We start from the raw sequence: 24,776 nt of genomic DNA, 5'->3' as shown, positions 1-24,776 counted from the left end.
CCTCCTGTCCCTGCACTCCAGCTCCTCCTGTCCCTGCATCCCAGCTCGTCTCATCCCTGCACCCCAGTTCCTCCTGTCCCTGTACCATCTACCCCTCACTCGCCTCTTGAAGAACACCTTCCAGCTACCTGTCAGCCTTTCTCCCTACCTCCTCACCCTCCACCACTTTCATCCCTGGGGACCTCTGCCCTTGCTCAGCTGTTGATCCAGCCCTAAAATCCATGTGGAGAACCTGGAATGGGAAGAGATGAGTCCATCTGCCCCTGCACACGTTCTCATTTCCAAAGTGGCCAGCCACAGTTCTGCCTTCTCAAGGCTCGGTCAGCCGACTCTGTCCTACATACCTTGGTGCAGGGAAGAACTCAGAGGTCCCCTGCACAGAGACATCCATTCTTCCCACCATCTACTGAAATGGGTGTTCTGACTCCCAGGGTGTTTGTTCTGACCCACAGCATGTTCTGACCCTCAGGACGTCCCTCACATCTGTGTCACTTCGGCACTCCCTGCCTCGTACTGCCCAGACAGCCACGTTCTTTCTCTTCTGTTAGTAATGAGCTTCCTTTTACAGCAGAGACCCTGGTTACCCCCATCAAGGCACTCCCACAAAACACTGTTCCGCATCTTCCTGTCCCTGTCCTTGCAGGTGCCAGGGCCATTTGACTCTCCATGCTGTGCCATCCCCACCAGCCTTGCCCATCACTCCCCTTTCTGTCACACAGCTGTCCCCACTCTGTGCCTTTCCCCTGTTAGTTTGGGAGCTCTGTGTGTGCTTCCATACCAGAGCCCAGCTCCAGCACAAGCGGGTGGGATACACCACGTTCTCTCGAGGAGCAGAGCCTGGTGTTAGCCTGGCACATCTGCCTTCAGCCACTCACAATATGTTTGATATCATTTCCTTTTTACACCATGTCTGTGACTGTTCTTGTCAGCAAAGCTGTTCTGGAGCCTCCAGAGCACTGAGGCCAGTCTGGCCATCCCCAGTGTGCTGGTTTGCACCCCTGTAACACAGGGTTTGCTTGACAGTCATTGGGTTTGATCCCCTCTGGGCTGACAGGTTTGATGTTATTCCCATTTTCCCCAGCTCCTTGACAAGGAGTGTCCTGAGTTCTTCAGTGGGTTTTCCATTCAGGTCACACTGTGGTGGCCTTTCCAGCATTCTCTCTCCTATCCACAGGTGCACCTCATCCCCAAATTAACTCCAGTATCTCTAATAAAATTAGAGATAGTATTTATTTATCTTGGGATCATACTGGGTTCTCTCTCTTCCTGTACATCCCATTGGGATGAGCATGACCTCTCTTCTTGCCCAGTCTTGCTTATGTTTGCAGAATTGTTTCTGCTGCTGCCTGTTGCCTTTGCGGTGTCTGACACAGTCAGAGGTCACCTTGTGGAGGTCACCTTGTCCAGCCCCCTGCTTATGCGGGGTCATCCAGGTGGCTTTTGGCTGTGTCCAAGGCTGAAGCCTGTACCACCTCTCTGGTGCCAGGGCTTGGGCACCATCACAGTGAAAAGTGTACCCTGAGGACCAGAAGGACCCTCCTGTGTTCCAGCGCACACAGTACCCTGGCACACAGCCCCTGCGTGTGCCCCTCACTGCTGCCTCTCCTCGCAGGTGCTGCCATCCTCCCGTGTGCTGCCACGGCCCGATGCCACCATGCTGACCCTGCACCCTCTCGAGGGGGTCAAGCCAGGGTCTGTGATCGGCTCGGTGGCCCCCCCGGATGCCCCTGCACGAGGACAGCTGACCTACACGGTGGTAGGAGGAGGTGGGGACGGCACCTTTGTGGTTGACAGTGTGACAGGGGAGATTTATGCTGCCCGGGAGCTGGACTATGAAGCCGGGGCACGGCACGTGCTCCAGGTGAGTGCTGAGGACACGCAGCACGGCTATCCCTCCAGCCGGCTGGTGCTGGTCCAGATCCACGTGCAGGACTGCAACGACCAGGCGCCCACCTTCCCCGAAGACCCTATCACCATCGTGGTGCCGGAGAATGCCCAGGCTGGCTCCTCCATCTTCACCTTCCAGGCACTGGATGGGGATGGGGTCGGCCCCAACAGCCAGGTGCGCTACGCCCTGCTGCACATGGAGCCCGCGGGGGCCCCCTTCCAGCTCGACAGCCGCTCGGGGCAGCTGACCCTGCGCCAGGGCCTCGACCGGGAGGCTGCTGCCTCCTTCCTGCTGGTGGTGGAGGCCACGGACCAGGCCCGCAACATCAGCCAGCGCCGCTCGGCCGCCGTCACCGCCCGCGTGTTTGTGACTGACGAGAACGACAACACGCCCGTCTTCCTCTCCCCGGCCACGGTCAGCATCATGGAGGACCAGCCCACGGGCTTCGTGGCGCTGCACGTGGTGGCCCAGGACAGCGATCTGGGAGAGAATGGGCGTGTGAGCTACTCCTTGCGAGCAGGCAACGGTGACGGCCGCTTCCACCTCAATCCCAGTACTGGTGAGGGCTAGGAGTGTGCAGGGGTGGCAGCACGGACACTGGGAACGTGGAGGCTGAGGAGGGTGCAGAGGTACATGGGGATGTTGCATGGTGTGTGGGAGGAGAGCGTGGGCTGGGAAGCCTGGAGGAGGGAGATTAGGGGTGCAGGGAGCCCCAAGCACAGTATCTGGTTGGCGCAGTGTTGCTGGTCTCTGAGACCTGGCTGTCCCAGCAGACCCCAGTGCCTGCAGACTCATAGTAGACCTGTCCCGAGAGCTCTCAGCCCCAGTGCCACCGGTCCCAGCTCTCCCCAGTGCCGCCGGTCCCAGTCACCCCTCTGCTGTGCCCGCAGGTGCACTGTCCATCGTGCGAGCCCTGAACCGGGAGGAGGTGGCACAGCACAACCTGACGGTGGTGGCCATGGACCACGGCTTCCCACGCCGCTCCGCCACACAGCTGCTGACCGTGCTGGTGCTGGACGTCAACGATGAGGCTCCTGCCTTTGAGAAACCCGAGTACGAAGCCCACATCATGGAGAACCTGCCAGCAGGCAGTGCGGTGCTGCAGGTGCTGGCCACGGACCGGGATCTGGGTGAGGACACACACAGGGGTGAGCTGCCCAGGTCGATCAGGGTCCATCGGGAGATGCACACCCTGCTTGCTTCTGCTGGTCTGGAGAGCCTGGCTGACCAGAGAGAAGGATCAGCACCTGGCCTGGAGGTGGGAGATGGGCTGGATCCTGGTAGAAGCTGAGAATGGAACAGGGACTGTGGTTTCCTCTGCTCCCCCCGGCCGGTGGCCTTTGTTCTCTAAGGGTTCCTTGGGCCATGTGCACCTCCATCAGCTGGGCTGGGACCCCCACACACCTCGCTGCCCCCAGGGAGCAAGCCCACCCTCTTGCTCAGCCTGTGAGCCCGGGTGGGAGCTGAGAGCAGACAGATGTAGGGCTGGGAGCTGAATGAGTCACTGGGGCTGCTTCTGGGCCACTGTCAGACCTCCTTCCTCCCTGCAGGTGCCAACGGGCAGGTGTCCTATGGGGGTCTCTCTGGGGGGCCGTTCTCCATCCACCCACACACAGGGCTCATCGTGACCACGCGTCCCCTGGACCGGGAGGAGCAGGAGCAGCATGTGCTGACGGGTAGGTGACGAGGGGCAGCAGGCAGGGGGTCGTGGGAGTAGATAGGGGCTCCCTGCTGCTGGGGTGGGGAGCACTGCAGGGAAGGCAGGCCATGGGGAGGGCAGGGGGTCTGTGGGGCACAGCAGGGCTGTGGGGTGGTTTGGAGGTGCAGGAGTGCTGGTGCTCCCGTGGCTGGGCGTTGGCACATGGGCGCCGAGGCCGTAGCTCGCAGTCAGCAGGGCGCTCTCCGTGTCCTGCAGTGTACGCGCGGGACGCCGGGCTGCCCCCCAGCCTCGCCAAGGCCACCGTGCGGGTCACAGTGGGGGACGAGAACGACCACGCACCACAGCTGGAGAGCGAGTCCTGCTCCGTGGAGGTCCCCGAGAATCAGAGCCGTGTAGCACTCTACACCCTGCGGGCCACCGATCCCGACGGCGGAGAGAACGGGCGCTTGGAATACAGGGTGGCAGGTGAGGGGCAGTGGGAGTGCAGGGCTGGGCAAGGGTGGTTCTTCTGTGCTCCCCTGGCTCTGGGGACGTCAACGGCGGCAGGTCCTGTTCCCACCTCAGTTCTCTCCTGCTCCAAACTGCATGGCACTGCTGCCACCTCTCAGCCCTCGAGTTTCTCTGCCCCCAGTAAAGAGCACCCCAAGGTCTGGACAGGCTCTGCTCCTCATTCCCCAGGCTCATGTCTGGTTTCCCAGGCTTAGACCAGTTCCACACCTCTCCTGGCTGCTCTGACCTGTGAATTCACAGGTTGCGAAGTAAGCTCTCTGCTGTATCCTGCCACATGTTATCTGGGGAGCCTCCATGGCAGCAGCACTGGCCTATGTGTGGTTGGAGTCAGTTCTTCACATGGAGCTGACCCAAGGAAGTTTGGTCCCACTGGGGCTTACTCTCCCCACCCTCCCAGGCCACATGGTGGTGGGCTTCCTGCTGTCCAGGGCCTTCCTCATTCCAGTTATTGTCACGCTGCCTTGTTATTCCCCTTCTTCTCTTCCAGATGGAGACCCTGGGCAGGATTTCAGCCTAGACCCCATCTCTGGTGTCCTCTCCACTGCACGTGCCCTCGACCGGGAGCAAGTTGCTTCCTACAGCCTCACTGTGGTGGTGCAGGACCACGGCTCCCCCCCACGCAGTGCCACCATGTCGGTGACCGTGCAGGTGTTGGACCTCAATGACAACACGCCCAGTTTTGCTCAGGCCACCTACGCAGTGGAGGTGCCCGAGGACTTGCCAGTCGGTGCCCTGGTGCTGCAGCTGGTGGCCGAGGACCCGGACGAGGGCACCAACGGGCAGGTATCCTACTACCTGGGCAACGAGTCGCTGGGCATGTTCCAGGTGGAGCCACAGAGCGGGCGCATCCGGAGCACCCAGGTGCTGGACCGGGAGCGCCAGCCCAGCTACAGCTTCCTGGCCAAGGCGGTGGACTCGGCGCCGTGGGAGCCCAAGAGCGCAGCCGTGCGTGTCACCGTCACGGTGCGAGACGTCAACGACCACGCCCCGGCCTTCCTGCACAGCCCGCTCACCGTCAACCTGTCCCGCCACACGCCGCTCAAGCAGGTGGTGGCCACGATGAAGGCCGAGGACAGGGACGCAGGTGCCAACGCCTCCATCCTGTACCGACTCGCCACCCCCAGCTCTGCCTTCGCCATCAACTCCTACACGGGGGACATCCAGCTGCTGCAGTCTCTGGGCTCGCTCAGCCAGCGCCAGCGGACACTCTTTGTCCTGGCCACGGACCTGGGGCAGCCGGCGCTCTCCTCCACTGGGGTGGTGGTGATCCACGTGCAGGAGGAGCCGTACCGGGGGCTGCGCTTTCCCCGTGGCACCAGCGATGTGGTCCTGGCCGAAAATGCCGCCCCAGGTACCTGCTGGCAGTGAGAGCAAGCACTGGGATGGAATGGGACAGGGCGGGAGGGGAGGGGGGAGCAGTGCTGTGGGGAACTCAGACCAGGGAGCACTGCAGGGTCTGGGGAAGCCCCATTATGCTTTGGGCAGACCCAAGGGACTGGTGCCCAGGCTGGTCAGGGTGGTGTCCCTGTGGGCTGGCCTCAGGGTGTTCAGATCACTGTAGACAGCCACAGACACCCAGGTGCTCCTGGAAGGTCTCCAGGGTCACAGACCACAGAGGGGCCATGGACAGGTGCCACAACTCCAGGCTCCCAGCCCAACGTTACCATTAGTACTTGTGTTCCCTGTCAGCCGTGTCCTTGGGCAGAGCGGTGCTCCTGTGGTACAGCACACGCTGCCACATGCCACCCTGACCCTCTGCCACCTGTCCTGAGTCTCTGCTGTCCCTTCACACCCTTTCTCTCTCCCAGGCACTGCAGTGGCGAGTGTCCAAGCTGTGCACACGGGGGGCTCCTCGGGGCGCATCACCTACAGCATTGTCAGCGGCAACGAGAGGAACACCTTCCTTATCCAGCCCAGCTCAGGTACAGCTCCAGGAATGCCTGGGGAGCTCTGCCTGTGCCTGCTTGGCTGCTCAGAGGCCCTCAGGGCACAGGAACACTGCCCACAGCTCTGTACCCATCAGTTGAGAGGTGTTGAGACTGGGATGTGGACACTGCCCTGTCACTGTCCAGTGGCTGTTAGCACTGCTCCCAGTGCTATTGTGGTCCTCCCATAACTGGACCTTTCCTCAAAATCTCAGAGGGCAGCATTAGATGGGATGTAGGTAAGAAATTCTTCCCTGTGAGGGTGGGGAGGCCCTGGCACAGGTTGCCCAGAGAAGCTGTGGATGCACCATCCCTGGAAGTGTTCAAGCTTAGATTGGACAGGGCTTCGAGCAACCTGGGCTAGTGGAAGGTGTCCCTGCCCATGGCAGGAGGTTGGACTAGATGACCTTTAAAGGTCCCTTCCAACTGAAGCCAGTCTGGGATTCTGTGACAGCAAAAAGGATGGTCCTCGGAGCCCAGACATCCAGCAGGACCTTCTTGTTAAAGCCCCCTGCTCCTGTGCCCGCGGGGTGGTTAGATCCAGGACAGGACCCAAGGGATCTCACTGACACTGTGCCTGTGCCCTCTGCAGCCCATTGCCACTCTGCAGGTGATTGTGAGCCACCCGTGGCAGAACACAGTGTGCATCCTTTGGCACCATGACCAAGTACTGGCCACTGTCAGTCACCCACGGGCACAGCAGGCAATGCTCAGCCATGCAGAAGAGCCCATCTGACATCAGGGTGCCTGTAGCAGTCCACTGTCACCACGTGTCCCGTCAGCCACTGTATGGCCCCCCCGGCACCTCGGTGTCACCGCAACCCCCCCCAGCACAGCACTGCAGGGAGCCAGGACAGCCCCCTGCATCCCAAGAAGGGGTCTCGGCCCCCACACAGCCATGGCCCCACCAAGTCCCGAGCGGCCTGAGTTGCAGGTTTCCTGCTTCAAATGCAGGAGTGGGTCTGTGTGAGGCTAAAGTTTGGAAGTGATGGCAATGGAGCTGTGTGAGCAGGACTCTGCTGCACTTCGTGTGACACTGGACTGCGTGGCACACTGCTGTGGGGGCACAGAACCACTCCCCATCATCCCTCTTCCTTTGCATCCCCTTGTCGTGCCCCTGCTCGAGCCACGTGTGCCCATGGTTCCCAGAACACCCTGGGCACATCCTGGCTCCGCATGGTCACTGTGGCAGTGCCACTTCATTCCACTGAGGAAACACTGCCCTCAGCAAAGCATCCAGAATACAAGATTTTTCCCTTAAAGCATGTCTGTCTGTGAGTCTCGTACGCCTGTCTGTGATGCTGCCCTGCCTTCTCCCGGGGCAAGGGGCCAGTGCTGTAGGCAGACATGAGGGGTTGGAGGAGTGAGGAGACCAGAAGGGCTGGCATGGATCTGACCCCTGCCCTGTGCCAGCTGCCCAGCAGGGTTACAGAGGCAGGGGGTGCAAGGGAGACAAGAGAGCAGCCAGCTCCCAGCCCACAGGTGGTGGGAGGTGAGGACGTGGCTGTTCCCCAAACCAGGCCCCTGTGTGGGCAGCTGCCACCCATGTCCACTCCTGGACGTGTGGCCTGGTTCACTGTGTGCCCTGGAACCCTTGTACCATGTCCCCATGCAAAGCTGGTGGCAGAGCTCTCACACAGGCCAGGCTTGTCCAAAGCCACACAGGTGTTCCAGATGCTGCCACCGCATCCCTGCCACTGGAGTGGTTCGGCTGCTTGTTTCATGTGGGTGCTGGAACAGGCTGCAGAGAGGCTCCACAGGACTCCTGGGGTAGGAATTCAGCCATAGGAGCTCAGTTCCCCCTTGTTCCATGTGAACACATGCCTGTAGGAATGCTGCCAACTGGTTTAGTACATCCTGCTGGTTGCCCTCCTCCTTCCTAGGTAGGATAGCAACACCTTGTTGCTGCAGCAGCCAAGGTGCCCGTGGCTCAGGGTGGGTGGCAGTGGGTGTCTGTCCTTAGAGCCTTTTGCAAGGTTCTTACTGGACTCAAAGCTGCAGTGAGGTGACTCTGGTTCAGAGCTGGATGAGCTTGTGTCATGATAGGAACAGCTCTTTCTGCTCCACACCTCTGGGAGGTCTCCAGGTGGGGGGACTGGCACATGCTGTAATGTCAGCAGGAGGTGCTTGTCCCCAGCAAGATGTGGAATTTATCACCCGGGGCAGTTCTCAGGGACAATGAGAAACTGCCAATGTGGGGAGGGCTGGGAAGGGCTTGGTGTATCTGTCCTGTCATCTGAGAATGGTGGATGGGCAGAGGGAGGGATGGATGAATGGAGGAATGAATCGAGGGGGGGATGGATGAGAGGTGGACATGCTGGTGCATCACACCCCCCCTTCACTTCCCCATCCCACTGTCCCCCCTCCCAGGTGCCATCTCGGTGCAGGACTCCAGCAGCCTGGACTTCGAGGCCAGCCCTCGGCTGCGCCTGGTGATCCAGGCAGAGACTGTGGCTTCCTTTGGCTTTATGGCCATAAACCTCAACCTCCAGGACGTGAACGACAACCTGCCCCGCTTCCAGCTGCAGAACTACGTGGCGTTCATCTGGGAGTCACAGAGCTATGACTCACCTGTCATCCAGGTAGGGCTGGGGCACAAACAGGGGTGCCTCAGCCCTGGCCTGGGGGGGTGAGGGGGTGAGGGCTACACAGGCCTGGGCCTGGCACCTGTACACAGGTCCTGCCTCAGGGGCTCCACAGCTGAATCTTATGTGGCTTTGCAGGTGCTGGCAGATGACCTGGACCAGGGAGCAAATGGGCAGGTGACTTACGCCATCAACCAGTCCCTGCCAATGCCAGGCTTGTACCACATCGACCCTCAGACCGGCACCATCACCACCACTGCCATCCTGGACAGGGAGATCTGGTCCCAGACCCGGTGAGTGCAGCTTGGTTGGGGGTTGCAAGGACAGAGCAGAGCTGTGCAGCACAGCCCCAGGGCATGGGGGACACTGTCCGTGGTGCCCCCAAAGCTGTCCCAGCCTGGCTGTGAAATGGCTCTGCAAGCAGCGGGAGCTGAGGGTCAGTGTGAGTGTGGGAGTGAAGGACACAGGAGGCAGATGGCCAAGATGAGCCCAAGCATGGCCCAGCTGGGTCTCTGCAGAGCTGAGGAGATTGTGAGGGGGCCCTGGGCTCATCCATCTCCCTTCCTGCCTGCTTAATCCACACCACATCTGCTCAATCCCTTCCCACCTCGGAGCACAGCACCTTGTGTCCTGCCACATGGCTCCAGGCCACTGCACTACACTGAGCCCCCCCAGATGTCCCCTGCATCCAGCCAGGCCCCCTGGGCCCCTCGCCATGTGTGCATGCTCTGAACATGTTCAGCCACTCTGTCCGCACATATATGAAATGCTGGCAAATGCCTCACCGAGAGTCTGAGTCTTCACCTGCCCTTTCCCACACACCTGGCTCAGGTGTGGCCCCCCAGGCCATTTTCTCCCCCCAGCTTGTGCTTCAGTGGGTGTGGGTCCCTCTCTCCTGTCCCCTGGTGCAGAGGGCTTGGGGCATTCCTTCCATCCACACACCTCTCACCATTCCAGAGAGGTTCCAAGTGTTCCCCAACAGCCAGAGAGCCCCAGACACCTGCCTGCACCCCGCAAGGTGCTCTGTCTGTACCCACACACTTTCCAGACTCCAACACGTGCCTTAGGAGCGCATACACCTGCTGCCCTGCCCCATCGTGCCCCCACATACCCACACCCACTGCCCCACACGTTTTCTTTATGTACCCACTCCTACACATGCTCTCCAGATCACCGGATCACAGAATCAATTAGGTTGGAAAAGACCTCTGAGATCACTGAGTCCAACCTATGACCGGTCACCATGTTGTCAACTAGACCATGGCACTGTCCAGTCTGTCCTTAGACACCTCCAGGGAATGCTCCTCACGGATCCATCACCCCAGACACTCAGCTGCTGTGCATGGTTTCCCCACCACATGCACACACTCCAGCCCTGTGCACACCTGCAGTGCACATCCCAGGTGCTGTGCACACTTATGGTCCATGTCCCAGGTGCTGTGCACACTCATGGTCCATGTCCCAGGTGCTGTGCACGTGTGCAGTGCATGTCCCAGGTGGCTTTCACGTGTGAGGTGCTCCCTCACACATGTGGGCACACTTCTGACCCTTGTGCCTGCCCACAGTTTGGTGGTGACGGCGATGGATCGAGGGACACCACCACTCGTGGGCTCAGCCACGCTGACCGTGGTGGTGATGGACGTCAATGACAACAGCCCCACCATCCCGGTCCCCTGGGAAGTCCGTGTCCCTGAGAGTGAGTGTTGCAGCACTGAGGGCTGGAGCTGGGGTGTAACGGGCACTATGGGGCGGGGAGGAGCCCCCAGGCAGGCTAGGCTGGGTCACACTGACCCTCTGGCTGAGCCCCCCAAGCTCTCTGGCACAACCCCTGCGGTGCAGTTGTGTCCTGAGGGAGCCATCTGAATTCCCAACTCAGCCCAGGCCCCTGCCCCACTGCCACAGCTCTGGCTGCAGGCACTGGCCCTGCCTGCTCACAGTCCTCAGCCAGTGTACCCTGTGTCCATGCCAACCTCCACCTGTCCTGCCAGGCTCCCAAGACCTTCTCCTTTCCCCTAGCATCTCCCTCTCCCGTGGTATCTCCTCCCTCTCTGGTGCTCAGGCTCTAGAACGAACTGGTTTCCCACCAGGTGAGCCACGTGTGCTCCACAGGGATGGGGCTGCTTGCTTACACCTCTGCTCCCCACAGACACGCTGCTGGGCACCCAGATAGCCCAGCTGACCGGGAACGACGTGGACTCGGGCCCTGCGCTCTCCTACACGCTGCTGCTGGAGGGGGACGCGGTGGGCACCTTCGGGGTGCTGCGCTACGGGGGCCGCATCGCCCTGACGGGGCCGCTGGACCACGAGCAGCGCAGCCGCTACACCCTCACCCTGCGCGCCTCCGACACACGCCACGAGACCGAGGCCAACCTCACCGTCCTCGTGGAGGACGTCAACGACAACGTGCCCACCTTCACCCAGAGTTTCTATCAGGTACCGCGCACCGGGTGTGCCAGGCAGTGCGGGCCATCCCGCACCAGCCCTCTGCAGCTCCTGCCTGCTCACCTGCACAGAGGATGGGTCTGAGCCCCTCCTGGCCCCGCTTCCTGCCTCCCAACCACATCCTGACACCCCTCGTGCTCTGGTGTAGAAGGGGCTGAAACCACACAGGTGACCCTGGGACCAGCCCCTGCGAGGGGCACAACCGGTTGCAGGAGGTCCAACTGGAATGGGTTGGCACAGAGGGGAGGCCAGAGTGGGTGGGAGATGGGCCACAGCCTGGACAAATGTTTGTGGTGAGACCTGGGATCCCACGGACAGGTCCCTGATGAAGGCTGTCTCAGGCAATGTGTGCTGCAGCTCTGGAGCCCAGGCAAGGGGCTGGGGAGCCCCAGGGATGCTTGAAGGAGCACAGGCCTCTGGGTTATGGCTGTCTTGGCCAGTGAAGTGCTGGGCCACCTTGGCTATGGCTCCCTGGCCAACCCCAGACCCACTCCCAGCCCTGCTGGGGGCTCTGGGCAGGGGGTACCAGACACTGACTGAGGTTTCCTCCTCTTCAGGTGCTGCTGCCAGAGCACACACCTGCTGGCAGCGTCATTCTCACCGTGAGCGCAACTGACCCCGACTCGGGGAGCAACGGGGATGTCACCTTCCGCCTGGCTGTGCCCAGCCCTGATGTCGCCATTGACCCCAGCAATGGTGGGTGGGGTTGGTGCTCTGTGGGCTCCTCTCGTGGGTCACTCTGGGGATGTCTGTGGAGGGGGGTACCCCATGCTGGCCCTGCTCAGCCCCTCACCAGGTCACTTTCCGGAGTGTCTGGTGAGGCAGACGCAGCAGGATGGCCATCAAACGCTCCTGCCACAGTGTCCCAACACCTGCTCCTCCAGCCGATACCCTAACATCAGTCCTGAGTCCCGCTGGCCCTGTGCTGACCCTGGCTTTGTGCCCCACAGGGACCCTCTTCACCACCCGGCAGATGGAGTTTGACGCCAGCCAGCCCACCCTGGATCTGGTGGTGGAGGCCCGTGACCATGGCTCTCCCAGCCTCTCATCCTGGGCCACAGTGCAGCTCCAGGTGCTGGATGTGAATGACCACAGCCCCCGCTTCCAGGAGCCACATTACAACGCCAGTGTCCCCGAGGACCTGCGCCCGGGCACCACTGTGCTGACGCTGGAGGCGGGTGATGCCGACCTCTCCCGGGAGAACGCTGGCTTCGACTACACCATCGTCAGCGGGAACGGTGGCAATGCCTTCCAGGTGGAGAGCCGGGTGGCCTGGGCCGGGGGGCAGCTCCGTACGCAGGGAGCCCTGGTGCTCGTGGAGCCCCTGGACTTCGAGACCATCCCGGTGTACAACCTGACCGTGGCGGCCTCAGACCGGGGCCTGCCACAGCGCAGCGCCACCGTGCCCGTGCTCATCGCAGTGCGGGACGTCAACGACAACCCACCCGTGTTTGCCCGGGCCGAGTACCGTGCTGCCGTCAGCGAGGCCGCGCCGCCCGGCACCGAGCTGCTGCGTGTGGTGGCCCACGATGCTGACTCGGGGCCGCGGGGCCACGTACACTACACCATCAGCTCAGGCAACCAGCACGGGCTGTTCCAGCTGCATGAGACCACAGGAGCCCTGAGCCTGGTGCGGCCGCTGGACCGGGAGGCCCAGATCGTGCACACGCTGGTGGTGCGGGCCACGGACACGCCGGGTGGGCACTTTGCACTGGTCCCCGTGGCCATCGAGGTGAAGGACGTCAATGACAACAAGCCATACTTCCCGGTGGAGGTGCTGAGCGCCAGCATCCGGGAGAACCTGCCGCCCGGCACGCTGGTCACCACACTGCGCGCCGTCGACGCCGACACCGGTGCCTTCGGGGAGCTGCGGTACACGGTGCTGGAGCAGGCGGTGGGGGACCCTGCCACGGGGGACGGCCGGGACGCCTTTGCCGTCAACAGGAGCTCTGGGGAGCTGCGCTCCCGCCTCACCTTTGACTACGAGCGAGCCAAAGCCTTCCAGCTCCTGGTTCGAGCCACTGACGCTGGCAATGCCTCGGCCACGGTGACCGTGCGGGTGCTGGTGACGGGGGAAGACGAGTACGATCCCATTTTTCTGAGCCCCTCCTTCAACTTTGAGGTGCCCGAGGGCGCGCGCAAAGGGCAGAGCATCGGGCGTGTGCTGGCCACGGATGAGGATGAGGGGGCTGACGGCGTGGTCCTGTATGCCCTGGCAAAGCCCTCGCCGTACTTTGCCATCAACCAGACCACGGGCACCATCTACCTGCGCGTGGACAGCCAGCCCCAGGCCGGGGCAGGGCGCGCCAAGAGGGAGCCGCGGGAGATGAGCCTGGAGGTGCAGGCACGCAGCCCCCTGCCCGCCTCCCGCGTGGCCTCCGCACAAGTCACCATCGATGTCACGCACACCTCCTTCGGCCTGGCACCTGACCTCAACCTGCTGCTGGTGGCCGTGGCCGCCTCGCTGGGTGTTGTGGTGGTGCTGGCCGCCGTGGCTATCGTGCTGGCACTGGTGCGCTCCCGGCAGCGCCAGGGCCGCAAGAAGGCGGAGGGGGACGGAGTTCTGGCTCGCACGCAGAGCGGGTCCCTGCAGAAACTGGGCCGTGAGGAGCCAGCGCTGCCCGGGGCTGAGCATATCTACCACCAGGCACTGCCGGGGTACGGGGCCGAGCCGGCAGGGTCCTACACACGGGGTGGCTCGCTGGACCCCTCACACTCCAGTGGCCGCGGCTCTGCTGAAGCCGCCGAGGACGACGAGATCCGGATGATCAACGAGTACCCGCGTGTGGCCAGCATCACGGCCTCCATGCAGGAGCACATCGCCGCCCGCGGCCCTGACTCCGGCATCCAGCAGGACGCCGACCAGCTCTCCGACATCTCCTGCGAGCCGGCTGCGCTGGAGAGCGCCCAGTGGTTCAAGAGCAAGAAGGGCTCTGGGCTGCTGCTGCCGGGGCCACCCTTACAGCTGTATCGCGAGGATGGGGGGGGCAGCGCTTTCCTGGGTGTCCGCTGCGGCCTCAGTGTCTCCTCGCAGCCCCAGGACTACGCCTTCCCGGAGGATGGCAAGCCCTCCGTGGACGGCTCGCTCACCGCCATCGTGGCCAGTGACGAGGAGCTCCGCGGCAGCTACAACTGGGATTACCTGCTGAACTGGTGCCCCCAATTCCAGCCGCTGGCCAGCGTCTTCACGGAGATCGCCCGCCTCAAGGATGAGAGCTCCCTGCGCAAGCCCTTCCAGGCCAAGCCCAAGGCAGAGCCCAAGCCCCGCATCGACCCCCCACCCCTCATCACCTCGGTGGCCCACCCGGGCGCCAAGTCCGTGCCCCCCAAGCCGCCGCCGGGCAGGACCTTCCCACACCTGTCCTCCCTGCGCCGCTCACCCATCAGCCACGAGGGCTCCATCTCGTCCTCGGCCATGTCGCCCAGCTTCTCTCCATCGCTGTCCCCGCTGGCCGCCCGCTCCCCCGTGGTCTCGCCCTTTGGCATCTCGCAGGGGCCGTCGGCCTCCACCATCAGTGCCGAGCACTCGCTGGAGCCCCCCGAGGAGGCCGAGCTCAGGATTTAGAGCTGGGCCCCCGGACTCCTCCGCCCCAGCCCGGAGCCGTGGGGCTGGAGCAGGGCCCAGCCCAGGGCTGCTCACACGGGTGCTCCTCCTGCTCCCAGCACTATACCTGGCCTGGGCCCCAGGGGCTGTGGGTGCCCGTGTCCTTTGGGGCTGTGGCCCCTGTCCCTGTGGTCTGGCAGGCCCCATGCTGGCTGGTGCCCTATGGACTGCTGACCCCAGTGCTGGCACCCTGGGGCGATGGTCCGTGTGCTGCTCACAGTGTCTTGGATCGGCACCGGGCAGGATGGTGCGTCACGGTACTCAGTGCTCTGGGAGTGGCTGGGAGCAGAGGGCTGCTGGGCCAGGGACTGCAGACCCAGACCCTGCCCTCCCCAGCCCCAGGGCCATGCAGCAGCCCGGGTGCAGGATGACCCTGCCCCGTCCCTGCTGCCCCTTCCCTAGTTGCTCCCAGAGCAGGGGGATGGTGCCCCAGCACTGGTGGTGATGTCCGAGGGCAGAGGGACGATGCCCCACAGCCGGGGATGATCTCCCAGCGTAGGGGGACAATGCACCACAGCTGGGGGCAATGCCCCAGGGCAGGGATGCTGCCTGCCCATCTGTCTGTGCTGTCTGCAGGGACAGGGGGCTGAACCTCCCCCCTGACCGGGAGGGGACACCCACCCCACATGGGGATATGGCAGACGGAGAAGGCAGTGCCAGTGTCCTGCTGTCTGTCCATGGCTGGGTGGGGACAGGGGAGCCTTTGAGGTCTCTCCAGCCCTTCCACCACCCACAGTGCAGGTGACGCTTCCAGGGGATCTCCTGCCCAGAGCTGCAGGGAGCTGTTCCTGGGGTTCCAGGGAGGGAGGCGGGTGCCCTGCTCAGTGTGGGAGCCCTAATCCCCGGGCCAGGTGCCTCTCTGGGCGGGGATCCCAGGCAGGGAGAGTGTCCAGGCATGGGCAGTGCAATGGGGCTGGCAGAGCTGTGTGAGAGGTGGTGGGGACAGCCCAGCCCCAGGAGCAGCAGTGATGGCTGCTGTGACCCCCATCCACCCTAGGCCTGGTGGATCCTGCAGCTGCAGGGATGCAGGTGAGAGGGGGTACCCCAAAAAGCCACATGGCCTGAAGCTGGTGTGGTGGCAGCCAGCGTGTTCTCTCACAGCCACAGTGGGGACACTGGGCAGCTGGACTCCCCTGGGGCCCTGTTGCTGACTGCTCTCTGGGACAGTCTGGGTCACAGGCACCACCTCCACTGGCCCCAGCCCCCTGTGCAGGACTGCTCTGCACCCCCGTCATGCATGTTGTGAGCACGGGACAGAGCCCTCTGTGATGGGGCCGGTCCCCATCCCCTCCCAGCACCTCACACAGCCGGCCACGGAGCCGGTGTCACACTCACACCAGGCTCAGCCCTCACTGGAGCTTACCCCGAGCCCACAGCTGCTCACAGGGAACAGCCACGAGTCGGGAGCCCTGGCAGTGCAGCCGGGGGTTCTGCCACTGTGGCCTCGCTGCCCCCCGAGGTTGTGACCCCCACACAGCTGTGGGTGCAGAGTGAGGGCCGAATCAGGGCACAGAGAGCCCTGTGGCAGCCCTCAATTCACAGCCAGCCTGGGCATGAGCATGTTTGGGGGTCAGGGAGGACACCCCGCATCTGAGGAGGGTCTGGGGGAAGCTTCCTCCCATCACACTTTCCCCAGACACAGCACCTGCATGCAGTGGCTGCAGCCCCGGCCCCAAAGATGTTGCCTGTTCCCCTTATTTCCCACAAAGAACCATCTGTGGCTGCAGCCCCATCTGTCATCATCAGCCCCCCATCCCCCTTGTGCTGTGGGGGTCCCTACACCATGGAGGTCCCCCAGTGTTGCACCCCAGTCCCAATGCACAGTGGGTCGCAGTGACAAGGGACAGGGATCTGTAGCAGTGACGGGGGCACTAATGGGGCACAGGGTCATGTCCACCCTGCCTGGGATCTACAGGGACCTGAGGGGCTCTGGGAGGGAGGGACACCTCTGCCTCGGTGCAGGGACAGCCCACAGAGGCTCTTGGGGTGGGCACCCCCATCTTTGGTGGGCACATGTCTTTGTCCTGCTCCCAAGCACTGTGGGAACAAGCTGTGCTCCCTGGGCCCTGTGAGAGCACTCTGGGGGTGTCCTGTGCTTCTCAGCCCCTGCAGGGGCACTCTGGGGGTGCCCTGTGCCCCCCAGCCCTGCTCTGCCCAGGCTGCCCACACAGCCCAGCTCCCACTGCATGTCTGGGACAGGGACACAGACAGGTCACCCTGCACACCACATGGAAGGGTCAGACACACGCACCCCACTTTGGGCTGGGGTCACCGAGCCCCCAGTTATTTATTTTTACACATTGTACTACGATTCCTGTTTTTACTCGTTTGTACCTTTTGTATCGTGTCTCGCGGAGCTGCATGTACCGGCGCTGCCCGCGGCCGCGCAGGGGCCGCCCGGCGCAGCCCGGACCCAAGTGCCAACTTCTCAAAAAATGCCTTAATAAACCACACGTGTTTGTATGGACATGGCCCCACCCGTGCTGCTCGTGCCGAGCTGGCACTGCGTCCTTGCGGGACTGGCAGGGGAGGACAGGCCTGGGCCACAGGGGGGTCACCACGTGGCTCAGCTGCTGGCAACATGCCACAGGCCACGGGCCTGGCCAGGCTCCGGCACCCACATCCATGGCTGCATCCTGCCAAGTCCCTTCCCCAACAGGCCGGCAAGGCTGCGGCCCAGGGTTGTCCAGCAGCGAGGCTGACGGTGTGTCCCTGTGGGCAACACAAACACAGCTGTGAGAGACGTGACTCCACGCGTGCACACAGCTGGTCCCATGTGCCACGGGCAGGCCCAGCCCATCCCACTGCCTTTGCTCGGGTGAGGGCTGTGGGCAGGGACCCAGAGCTGCAGCAGCTGGGCTCGGACATGCCCAAATGGGTGCACCACGTTCCCAGGATTCCCACTGCAGACACCTGGACATATGAGCCCCTGAGGCCACAGCCCCATCACAGACACCAGCACACACAGACACAGACTGGGGATCCCACCAGTCTGCCCAGTAGCTTCAGCTCTGCTCACCCCTGTTGGGTGACAGACACACATGAGGGATTCTCCACTGATCTCCAGACCCTATGATCTGGCTCCACATATCACCCTCCAACAGTCCCCCTGACCCTGGGAAACAGTCCTACAGTCTGAAAACTGGAAGCAGCCATGCAGCCGTCGGGCGTGGGACATGGCCATACCCACACACTGACCATCAAATACCTACGTGACCAGTCGCTTCCATCCTGCCTTCCCTGCTTTCCCATTTTTTTTGCTCCCCAAACCACCCTGCTCCTTCTTTGTCCTCAGCTCTCAATTCCCAACAAGCCATAGCAAGTCCTGCACAGCCCCAAACTGCTCTGCAGGGCTCGCTCCCCCCAGAGCGTGTCCCAACCCCCCCGACAGTGCCCGGGGGTGCAGCTCCTGTCCCCCCTGCTCTGACGGGGCCGGGAGAGCAGCTGCCATCCCCACGCTCTGACGGGACCCCTCGCAACGTGAAGGTGAGTGTGAGGGGAACCCCTCCCCGACGGTGTTCCTGGGGCCCTTCTGCTCCTTTATCCCCCATCCCGACCCCTTCCAGCTCCCTGCGGGGGCACACCGAGGCCGGGACCAGCAGGATGCTCTCGGTGCCATTGTCCTCGCCCGGCGTTCCTGGCCTCGGGAAAACCCGGCTGCCCAGAGCAGGGACACACCTGGCCCCGTCTGCGGGAACAGCACAGGAGCGTGCCCGGGCACGCGGGGCTCCAGCCAAGGCTCCCTGGCCCCTCCGGGCTCCAGACCGGCAGCAGATGCTCATTAGAGTGATTAGCTCTGTCTAGGCGCCCTAATCCCGGCCTGCCAGACGGGTACGGGACCTGATCTCTTGCAAATCTCATCCCACTTAGAGTCCACCTCCAAGCTGGGACCAGCTGGACACGGAGCGGTGCAGCCCCGGCCCCCGGCCGGTCCCTCCCTGCGGCTGGGACGGGGCCGGGGCGGCGGTAGCGGGAACGCGGACAACCCTGGTGCGGGGCAGCCGGGGCCAGGCAGGCGATTTTCCCATTGCCCGTCTCTTCCTGGCCTGGATTCGGCTCTGCAGAAACAGAAACACAGCCGGGACCGGCTGGGAGCGGCGGAATGCGATGTGTGACCCGGCTGCCGCCCCGCGGCCCCTGCAGCCCCCGGCCGAGCAGGAACACGAGCCCCGGCCCCCCGACTGACGGAGCCCCGGGAGCCCCGGCGCCCCCGTGCCCGCGGGGTACAGGGCAGCGGGGGGCCCGCGGCGCCGGGGACACGCGGGGTGCGGCCTCGGGCTGCCGCTGCCCCGCGGGCCGTGCCCGGCCACTGCCGCTGCCCAGCCCGGGCTCCGCCCGCACGGGACCCCTGCGCCCCCGCCAGCCCCGAACCCCGACATGGACTCCGAGCCTCATCCCCCGTCCCGCCGTGGGAACGGCTTCGCCACACCCCGGGAGAGGGACGGGAACAGGGGCCGGTGCCGCGGCCGGGCCTCCTCTCCGGGCCGCCGGCAAGGGGAGGCCTCTCCGTCGGGACCGTGCCCGGGGCGCGCTGGCGAGCGGCGGGGAGGGTCGGCTGGTGCCGGGCCCGGAGCTTTGGGGCCGGAGCCTGGGTCCCGGGCCCGGATCCCGGTCCTATCCCAGTCCTATCCCGGTGCTCCCGGCCCGCCCACCACGTGACCGGGCAGTCACGTGAGCGCTGTTTTGGTCTCCCCACGTGGCCGGGAGTCACGCGGTCCCACACGTGACCGGGATGGCGCGGGGGTAACGGGGCCGAGGGGACTCCCCGGGACGGGGGATCGGGGGGTCGGACGGGGCTCCCCGGGGGTGGGAGGAAGGGGCGCCGGGGGAGATCAGGCGAGGCCCCTCGGTGCTGGCGGTGACGGGGACTTGGGCAGTCAAACGGGGCTGCCCGGTGAAGGGAGGAATGGGGACCGGGGGGTCAGACGGGCTCCCCGGTGTTGGGACTCGGGGTGTTCAGACGGGGCTCCCCAGCCCCAGGGTTACGGGGCTCAGACGGGCTCTCCGCTCAGGGGCACTCGGAGGTGACAGGTTCTCGGGGGTCAGTCAGTGCCCGGTCCGTCCCGGTTTCCCGAGTCAGGGGCACTCGGAGGGCTCAGGCGGGGTTCCCCGGTGACGGGTTCTCGGGGGGTCAGTCAGTGCCCGGTCCGTCCCGGTTTCCCGGGGCCGTGCCGGTGCCCGCACTCCCCTGAGCCCGTTGCAGGTGTCGGGGGATCCCCGCTGTGCTGGTGCTGTGCGCGGCCGCCTGGAGCTGCGCCGCGGGGCTGGCGCTGGAGCGGGACCAGCCGTTCCGGTAGGTGTGGGGCGGTGGGGTGGGTTGGGACGGGACGGGGCGCCGGTGCCGCCCCCGCTCACCGCCCCCCCACAGCGTGCCCCCCGGCTGGACCCACGCCGGCCGCGTGGACCCTGGACAGCCGGTGCAGCTGACCTTCGCCCTGCGGCAGCGCGGCACCGCCCGCCTCGCCCGTCTCGTCGAGGCCGTCTCGGACCCCCGGTCCCCCCAATATGGTAACGGCCGCGCGCCCGAGCCCCCCGGGTCCCCCAGGCCTGTGTGGGGGTCTGAGCCCTCTGTGCCTCCCAGGGCAGTACCTGTCCCTGGAGCAGGTGCGGGACTTGGTGCAGCCGTCCCCAGCCACGCTGATGACGGTGCTGAAGTGGCTGCAAGACCATGGAGTGGAGGACTGCCGGAGTGTCACCACCCTCGACTTCCTGGAGTGTCACCTGCCTGCGAGGTGAGCCCCGAGGGCTTGGACCTGCTCTGGTGGTCCCGTGGTGGCTGGGCCTGTGTCCCAGACGTGTCCTATCCCGTGGTGACTGTCCCTGTGTTGCAGCACGGCTGAGCTCCTGCTCCCTGGGGCCGAGTTCCACCGGTATGTGCAGGGCCAGCGCAGCCTGGTGCGGTCCCCACTGCCCTACACTGTCCCCCCGGAGCTGGCGGAGCACCTGGACTTTGGTATGTTCCACTTGTGGGAGATGAGGCTGTGGGGCAGTCCCAGCCCCCAGGAGCCCCCTCAGCCTCCCCACAGCCCCCTTTGTGGGATGGCCACTGGAGCCCACGTGAGGAGGCTCCTCAGGGCTGGGGCTGCAGGGCTGGGCTCCCCGAGCCCTGCTGCTGGCCAGCCCACGTGGACACGGGGATGGTGAAGAGGGAGCCCAGGGGCCATGGAAGGTGATGGGGGAGCCCAGGGGCCATGTCCTGCCCTCCTGGGGCTCTGTGCCCTGACGGTCCCTCCGGTCCCACTGGGCTGTGCCGCAGTGGGTGGGATGCACCGGTTCCCCGTGGAGCGTGTGGTCAGCAGAGCCAAAGCCAGGAAGGACGTGGGGTCGGCGAGAGCGTCGTTCCACCTGGGTGTGACGCCGGCCATCCTGCGCCAGAGATACAACATGACGGGGGGGGACGTGGGGCTCCTGCCCAACAACAGCCAGGCCTGTGCACAGGTAACAGAGCTGCCCAGATTGGAGGTCTGTGGGCTGGGGCTGTCCCGTGGATTGGTGCTGCTCTGGGGGTCCTGAGACAGCTGAAGGTCCCTCGGTGGCTGCTGGGAGTACCTGGTGTAGCACAGACCTGCGCTGGGCAACTTTCGAAGTCAGAATCAAAATCTTACCTTATTTTTCCAAGACAAAACAGTCTGCCCCTTCGTGTTGTGCAGTTCCTGGAGCAGTACTTCCACCAGGCCGACCTGGCTGAGTTCATGCAGCTCTTCGGCAGCAGCTTCGCCCACCGCACACAAGTGGACCGGGTGGTGGGGCACCAGGGCCATGGCAAGGCCGGGCTGGAGGCCAGCCTGGATGTGGAGTACATCATGAGCACCGGTGCCAACGTCTCCACCTGGGTCTTTAGCAATGGAGGTACTGGGGGGGAGCCCTGAGGGGTGGGGGAACACCTGGAGGGGAAGGGGAATGCCTGGAGGGGCAAGAGGAGAGCCCCAAGGGGTGGGGGGAACACCCAGAGGGGTGAGGAGAGAACCCTGAGGGATGAGGGAAGAGCTTGCAGGGCTGTGCAGGCACACCTGGCTGCAGTACAGCCCCAGGTGCCTTCCAAGCTCCCCCCGCAAGTCGGAGCTGACACTGGATTCCCAGCTTTTAGGGGAATCACCCTTGATTTGTGTAGTGGCTTTGAACTGTGTGAACCTTCAGCATCTAGAGTATCCCAGAGCAGAGGTTTCCTCATCAGCACCATGCAGAGCAGCTGTCCCACTTCGCTCCTGTGGAGGAGGGCACAGCCACGGGATTTTCTGGCCTCGTTGGGGCTGGAGCTGAGCTCTTGCCCACGAGTCTTCCAGTGGACCACGGAGAGTGAGGGGAATTTGCGAAAACAAATTGCCAAACAGGCTGCACAAACACAAACAGGGCACAGTGCTGTGGGCAGTGTCCCTGTCCCAGATTGAGAACTGGCTGAGCAGGAGGCGAGTGCCCCAGGGACACTGTCCCTGTTCCCGACAGTGACAGCAGCCTGGCACTGTCCCTCCCGTTGCCCCCACGCAGTTACAGCTGTGGGAAGAGCGTGGGGACAGTGAAATGAGTGACTGAGAGTGAGCGAGGGTGGCTGGGCCTGTGCTCCCCTCCCAGTGGAGAGGACTGGGGGGCAGGGAGGGACCTGGGCAGGGGCGGGTGGAATGCGCGGAGGTGGCACACGCATCGCTGCGCTGGGACACACTGCCATGGGAGGGGCTGGGGCCCTGCTGGATCCAGAGCTGCCTGGGTGGCTGCAGCCCTGTGGCAGAGGCTTGGAGAGAGGGGTGTGTTAGCCCCTTGCCCTGGGGTTCGGGGCGACCCTCCCGCCATCCCCGTGGGTCCAGCTGGAGCCTGGTGCCATCCACCATGACTGGCCCCAGGATGAGCTCACGGAGCTCCAGGCTGGCCATGCTGTGACTCTGTGCCCCAGAGGCAGGAGCTGGGGGGCTTCAGCCCCCAGTGCTGGCGGCGCTGCTGAGGCAGGGCCCCCTGCGCTGTCCCCCACCCCTGGTGTCGGGGGAGCCGTCCCTGTGTCCCTGCCCCGCTGTCCCCACAGGAAGGCACGAGAGCCAGGAGCCCTTCCTGGCCTGGCTGCTGCTGCTCAGCAACATGTCAGCGGTGCCGTGGGTGCACTCGGTGAGCTACGGGGATGACGAGGACAGCCTGTCCCTCGCCTACATGGAGCGCGTCAACGCCGAGTTCATGAAGGCGGCGGCGCGCGGCCTCACCGTCCTGTTCGCCTCAGGTGCGGCCGGGCCCGGCGCGGCCTCAGTGCCGAGCGGGGCTGCGGGAGTCCCCCCGGGGACCCCAGGCCGAGGGGCTGCTGGGGCGCCGCAGTCACCTGTCCCCTCCCTCCCTCCCTGTCTGTGTGTTGGCAGGTGACGACGGTGCCGGGTGCCGGCGGGTGCACAGCGGGAACCACACGTTCCGGCCCAGCTTCCCGGCCTCCAGGTGGGTGAGGGAGGGAGCCAGGTGCGGGGGCACTGCTGGCACTGTGGGGTCTGAGCCCCCCGGGGATCACCTGAGGGTCCCCACCACGGCCTGGGGACACTCGCAGACCCCAGGTCTGGGGCCTGTGCAGCTCCTGGGGGTGGTGTTGGGTTTGCGGGGCAGGGTTGTGGTGGCGAGGGAGCTGTGGGGGGCTGCTGAGGCCCAGGCAGCCCTGTGCCCACCCACGGTGCCCTCCTGTCCCCCTAGCCCCTATGTCACCACTGTGGGCGGCACGTCCTTCAAGAACCCCTTCCTGGTGACGGAGGAGGTGACGGATTACATCAGTGGGGGCGGCTTCAGCAACATCTTCCCCATGCCTCGGTACCAGGTGAGGGTCACCTGCACTGCTGGGCTGCCTGGGGCTGGGGGGGGCCTGGTGGGGGATAATGGACTTGAGGGTGACCACAGGCCATAGTGTGGTGACAGTGGGCCGTGGTGGGGGATGAAGGTTGTGGTGGGTGATGAAGGCCATGGTTGGGTGCTGACAGGCTGTGCTGTCCCCAGGCTGCTGCCGTCGGGCGTTTCCTGCACTCAGCCTCGAAGCTGCCGCCCAGCTCGTACTACAACAGCAGTGGCCGCGCGTACCCCGACCTGGCCGCGCTCTCTGACAACTACTGGGTGGTGACAAACCGCATCCCGCTGCCCTGGGTGTCGGGGACCTCGGTAAGGGCCCGTCCCCCGCTGCCCCGCGGGCCGGGGGCTGCGTGCTGAGCGTGCTGTCCCCGCAGGCGTCCACGCCGGTGGTGGCGGGCATGGTGGCACTGATCAACGACCGGCGGCTGCAGCGGGGCCTGGCGCCCCTCGGCTTCCTCAACCCCGCGCTGTACCAGCTGCAGGAGCGCGGCCTCGGTGCTGCCTTCTACGATGTGAGCGGGGCAGAGGGACGGGGACAGGCTGGGGGGCCATGGGTGTCCTGAGGGGCTGGGCTGGGCGCACTGTCCTGGGGGCTGGGGTGCCGTGGGTGCCCCAAGGGACTGTCCTGGGGGCGGGGGGTCTGTCCTGGGCCTCTTTCTCCCAGAGCCGCGCTTGGGGCATGGCCAGCAGTGCCCTGCTGGGGTGCAGGAGGGTCCCTATGACCTTCCCTCGGGAGGGGTGTCCGGGGAGGGTCCCCGTGGGCCTCCCTTGAGCTTCGTGGGGCAGGTCCCCTTGTGTGGCTGTGGCTGTTTGGGGGGTGCTGTCCCTTGAGGAGACCCTAGGGAGGGGGGGCCTGTGCCATGGGAGTGTTGTGGGGGTCCCCATGCTGGATTTCCTGGGCTCCCTGTGCCCCCACACTGAGGCCGATCCCTGCAGGTCACCCAGGGCTGCCACCTGTCTTGCCTGGATGGCACCGTGCAGGGCCAGGGCTTCTGCGCCGGCCCTGCCTGGGACCCCGTCACCGGCTGGGGCACCCCTAACTTCCCGAGCCTGCTGAAGGCGCTGCTGCTGCCCTGACCGGGACGCCAGGACACGGAGACTAGGACACTGGGACAGCGGGGTCGGGACGCGGGGACTGGGACAGCGGGATGGGGACACCGGGACTGGAACAGCGGAGCACGAAGATCGGGACATCGGCACTGGGACAGCGCCACACCGGGACTGGGACACTGGGACAGCGGGATCGGGACACGGGGACTGGGACAGCGGGACACCGGCACCGGGACAGCGGGAGGTGGCGGCGCTGGAGATCGGGGGGCGGGGACTGTCGGGGGCGGGGACAATAAACACGTGGCCCCGCCCC

At 64.6% G+C, this 24,776-nt stretch overlaps 2 protein-coding genes across 2 annotated transcripts in view; both read left to right on the top strand.

The window, feature by feature from the left end:
- DCHS1 (dachsous cadherin-related 1) overlaps positions 1–17,081 on the top strand; it is a 47,600-nt gene extending 30,519 nt beyond the window's left edge. The window contains 12 exon segments of the mRNA XM_027708925.1: positions 1,613–2,447; positions 2,779–3,018; positions 3,439–3,564; positions 3,804–4,013; positions 4,546–5,409; positions 5,867–5,980; positions 8,354–8,565; positions 8,707–8,861; positions 10,134–10,264; positions 10,715–11,001; positions 11,568–11,706; positions 11,961–17,081. Coding sequence (XP_027564726.1) covers positions 1,613–2,447; positions 2,779–3,018; positions 3,439–3,564; positions 3,804–4,013; positions 4,546–5,409; positions 5,867–5,980; positions 8,354–8,565; positions 8,707–8,861; positions 10,134–10,264; positions 10,715–11,001; positions 11,568–11,706; positions 11,961–14,575 — 5,928 coding nt within the window. The 3' untranslated portion in view covers positions 14,576–17,081.
- A 2,250-nt stretch (positions 17,082–19,331) lies between these two features.
- TPP1 (tripeptidyl peptidase 1) lies at positions 19,332–24,734 on the top strand. The gene is made up of 13 exons (XM_027708930.1): positions 19,332–19,357; positions 19,818–19,907; positions 19,983–20,122; positions 20,196–20,346; positions 20,446–20,567; positions 20,871–21,052; positions 21,265–21,463; positions 22,626–22,814; positions 22,948–23,020; positions 23,267–23,387; positions 23,564–23,722; positions 23,788–23,925; positions 24,350–24,734. The coding sequence occupies exons 1-13, from the start codon at positions 19,347–19,349 to the stop codon at positions 24,488–24,490; spliced, it is 1,716 nt and encodes a 571-aa protein (XP_027564731.1). The 5' UTR covers positions 19,332–19,346; the 3' UTR covers positions 24,491–24,734.
- The last annotated feature ends 42 nt before the right edge of the window (positions 24,735–24,776 follow it).

This window comes from Neopelma chrysocephalum, unplaced genomic scaffold (genome assembly GCF_003984885.1).
Source record: "Neopelma chrysocephalum unplaced genomic scaffold, ASM398488v2 Primary Assembly neopelma1_96630, whole genome shotgun sequence".
NCBI classification, from domain to species: Eukaryota; Metazoa; Chordata; class Aves; order Passeriformes; family Pipridae; genus Neopelma; species Neopelma chrysocephalum.
This window is presented reverse-complemented; position numbering and strand designations above follow the sequence as displayed.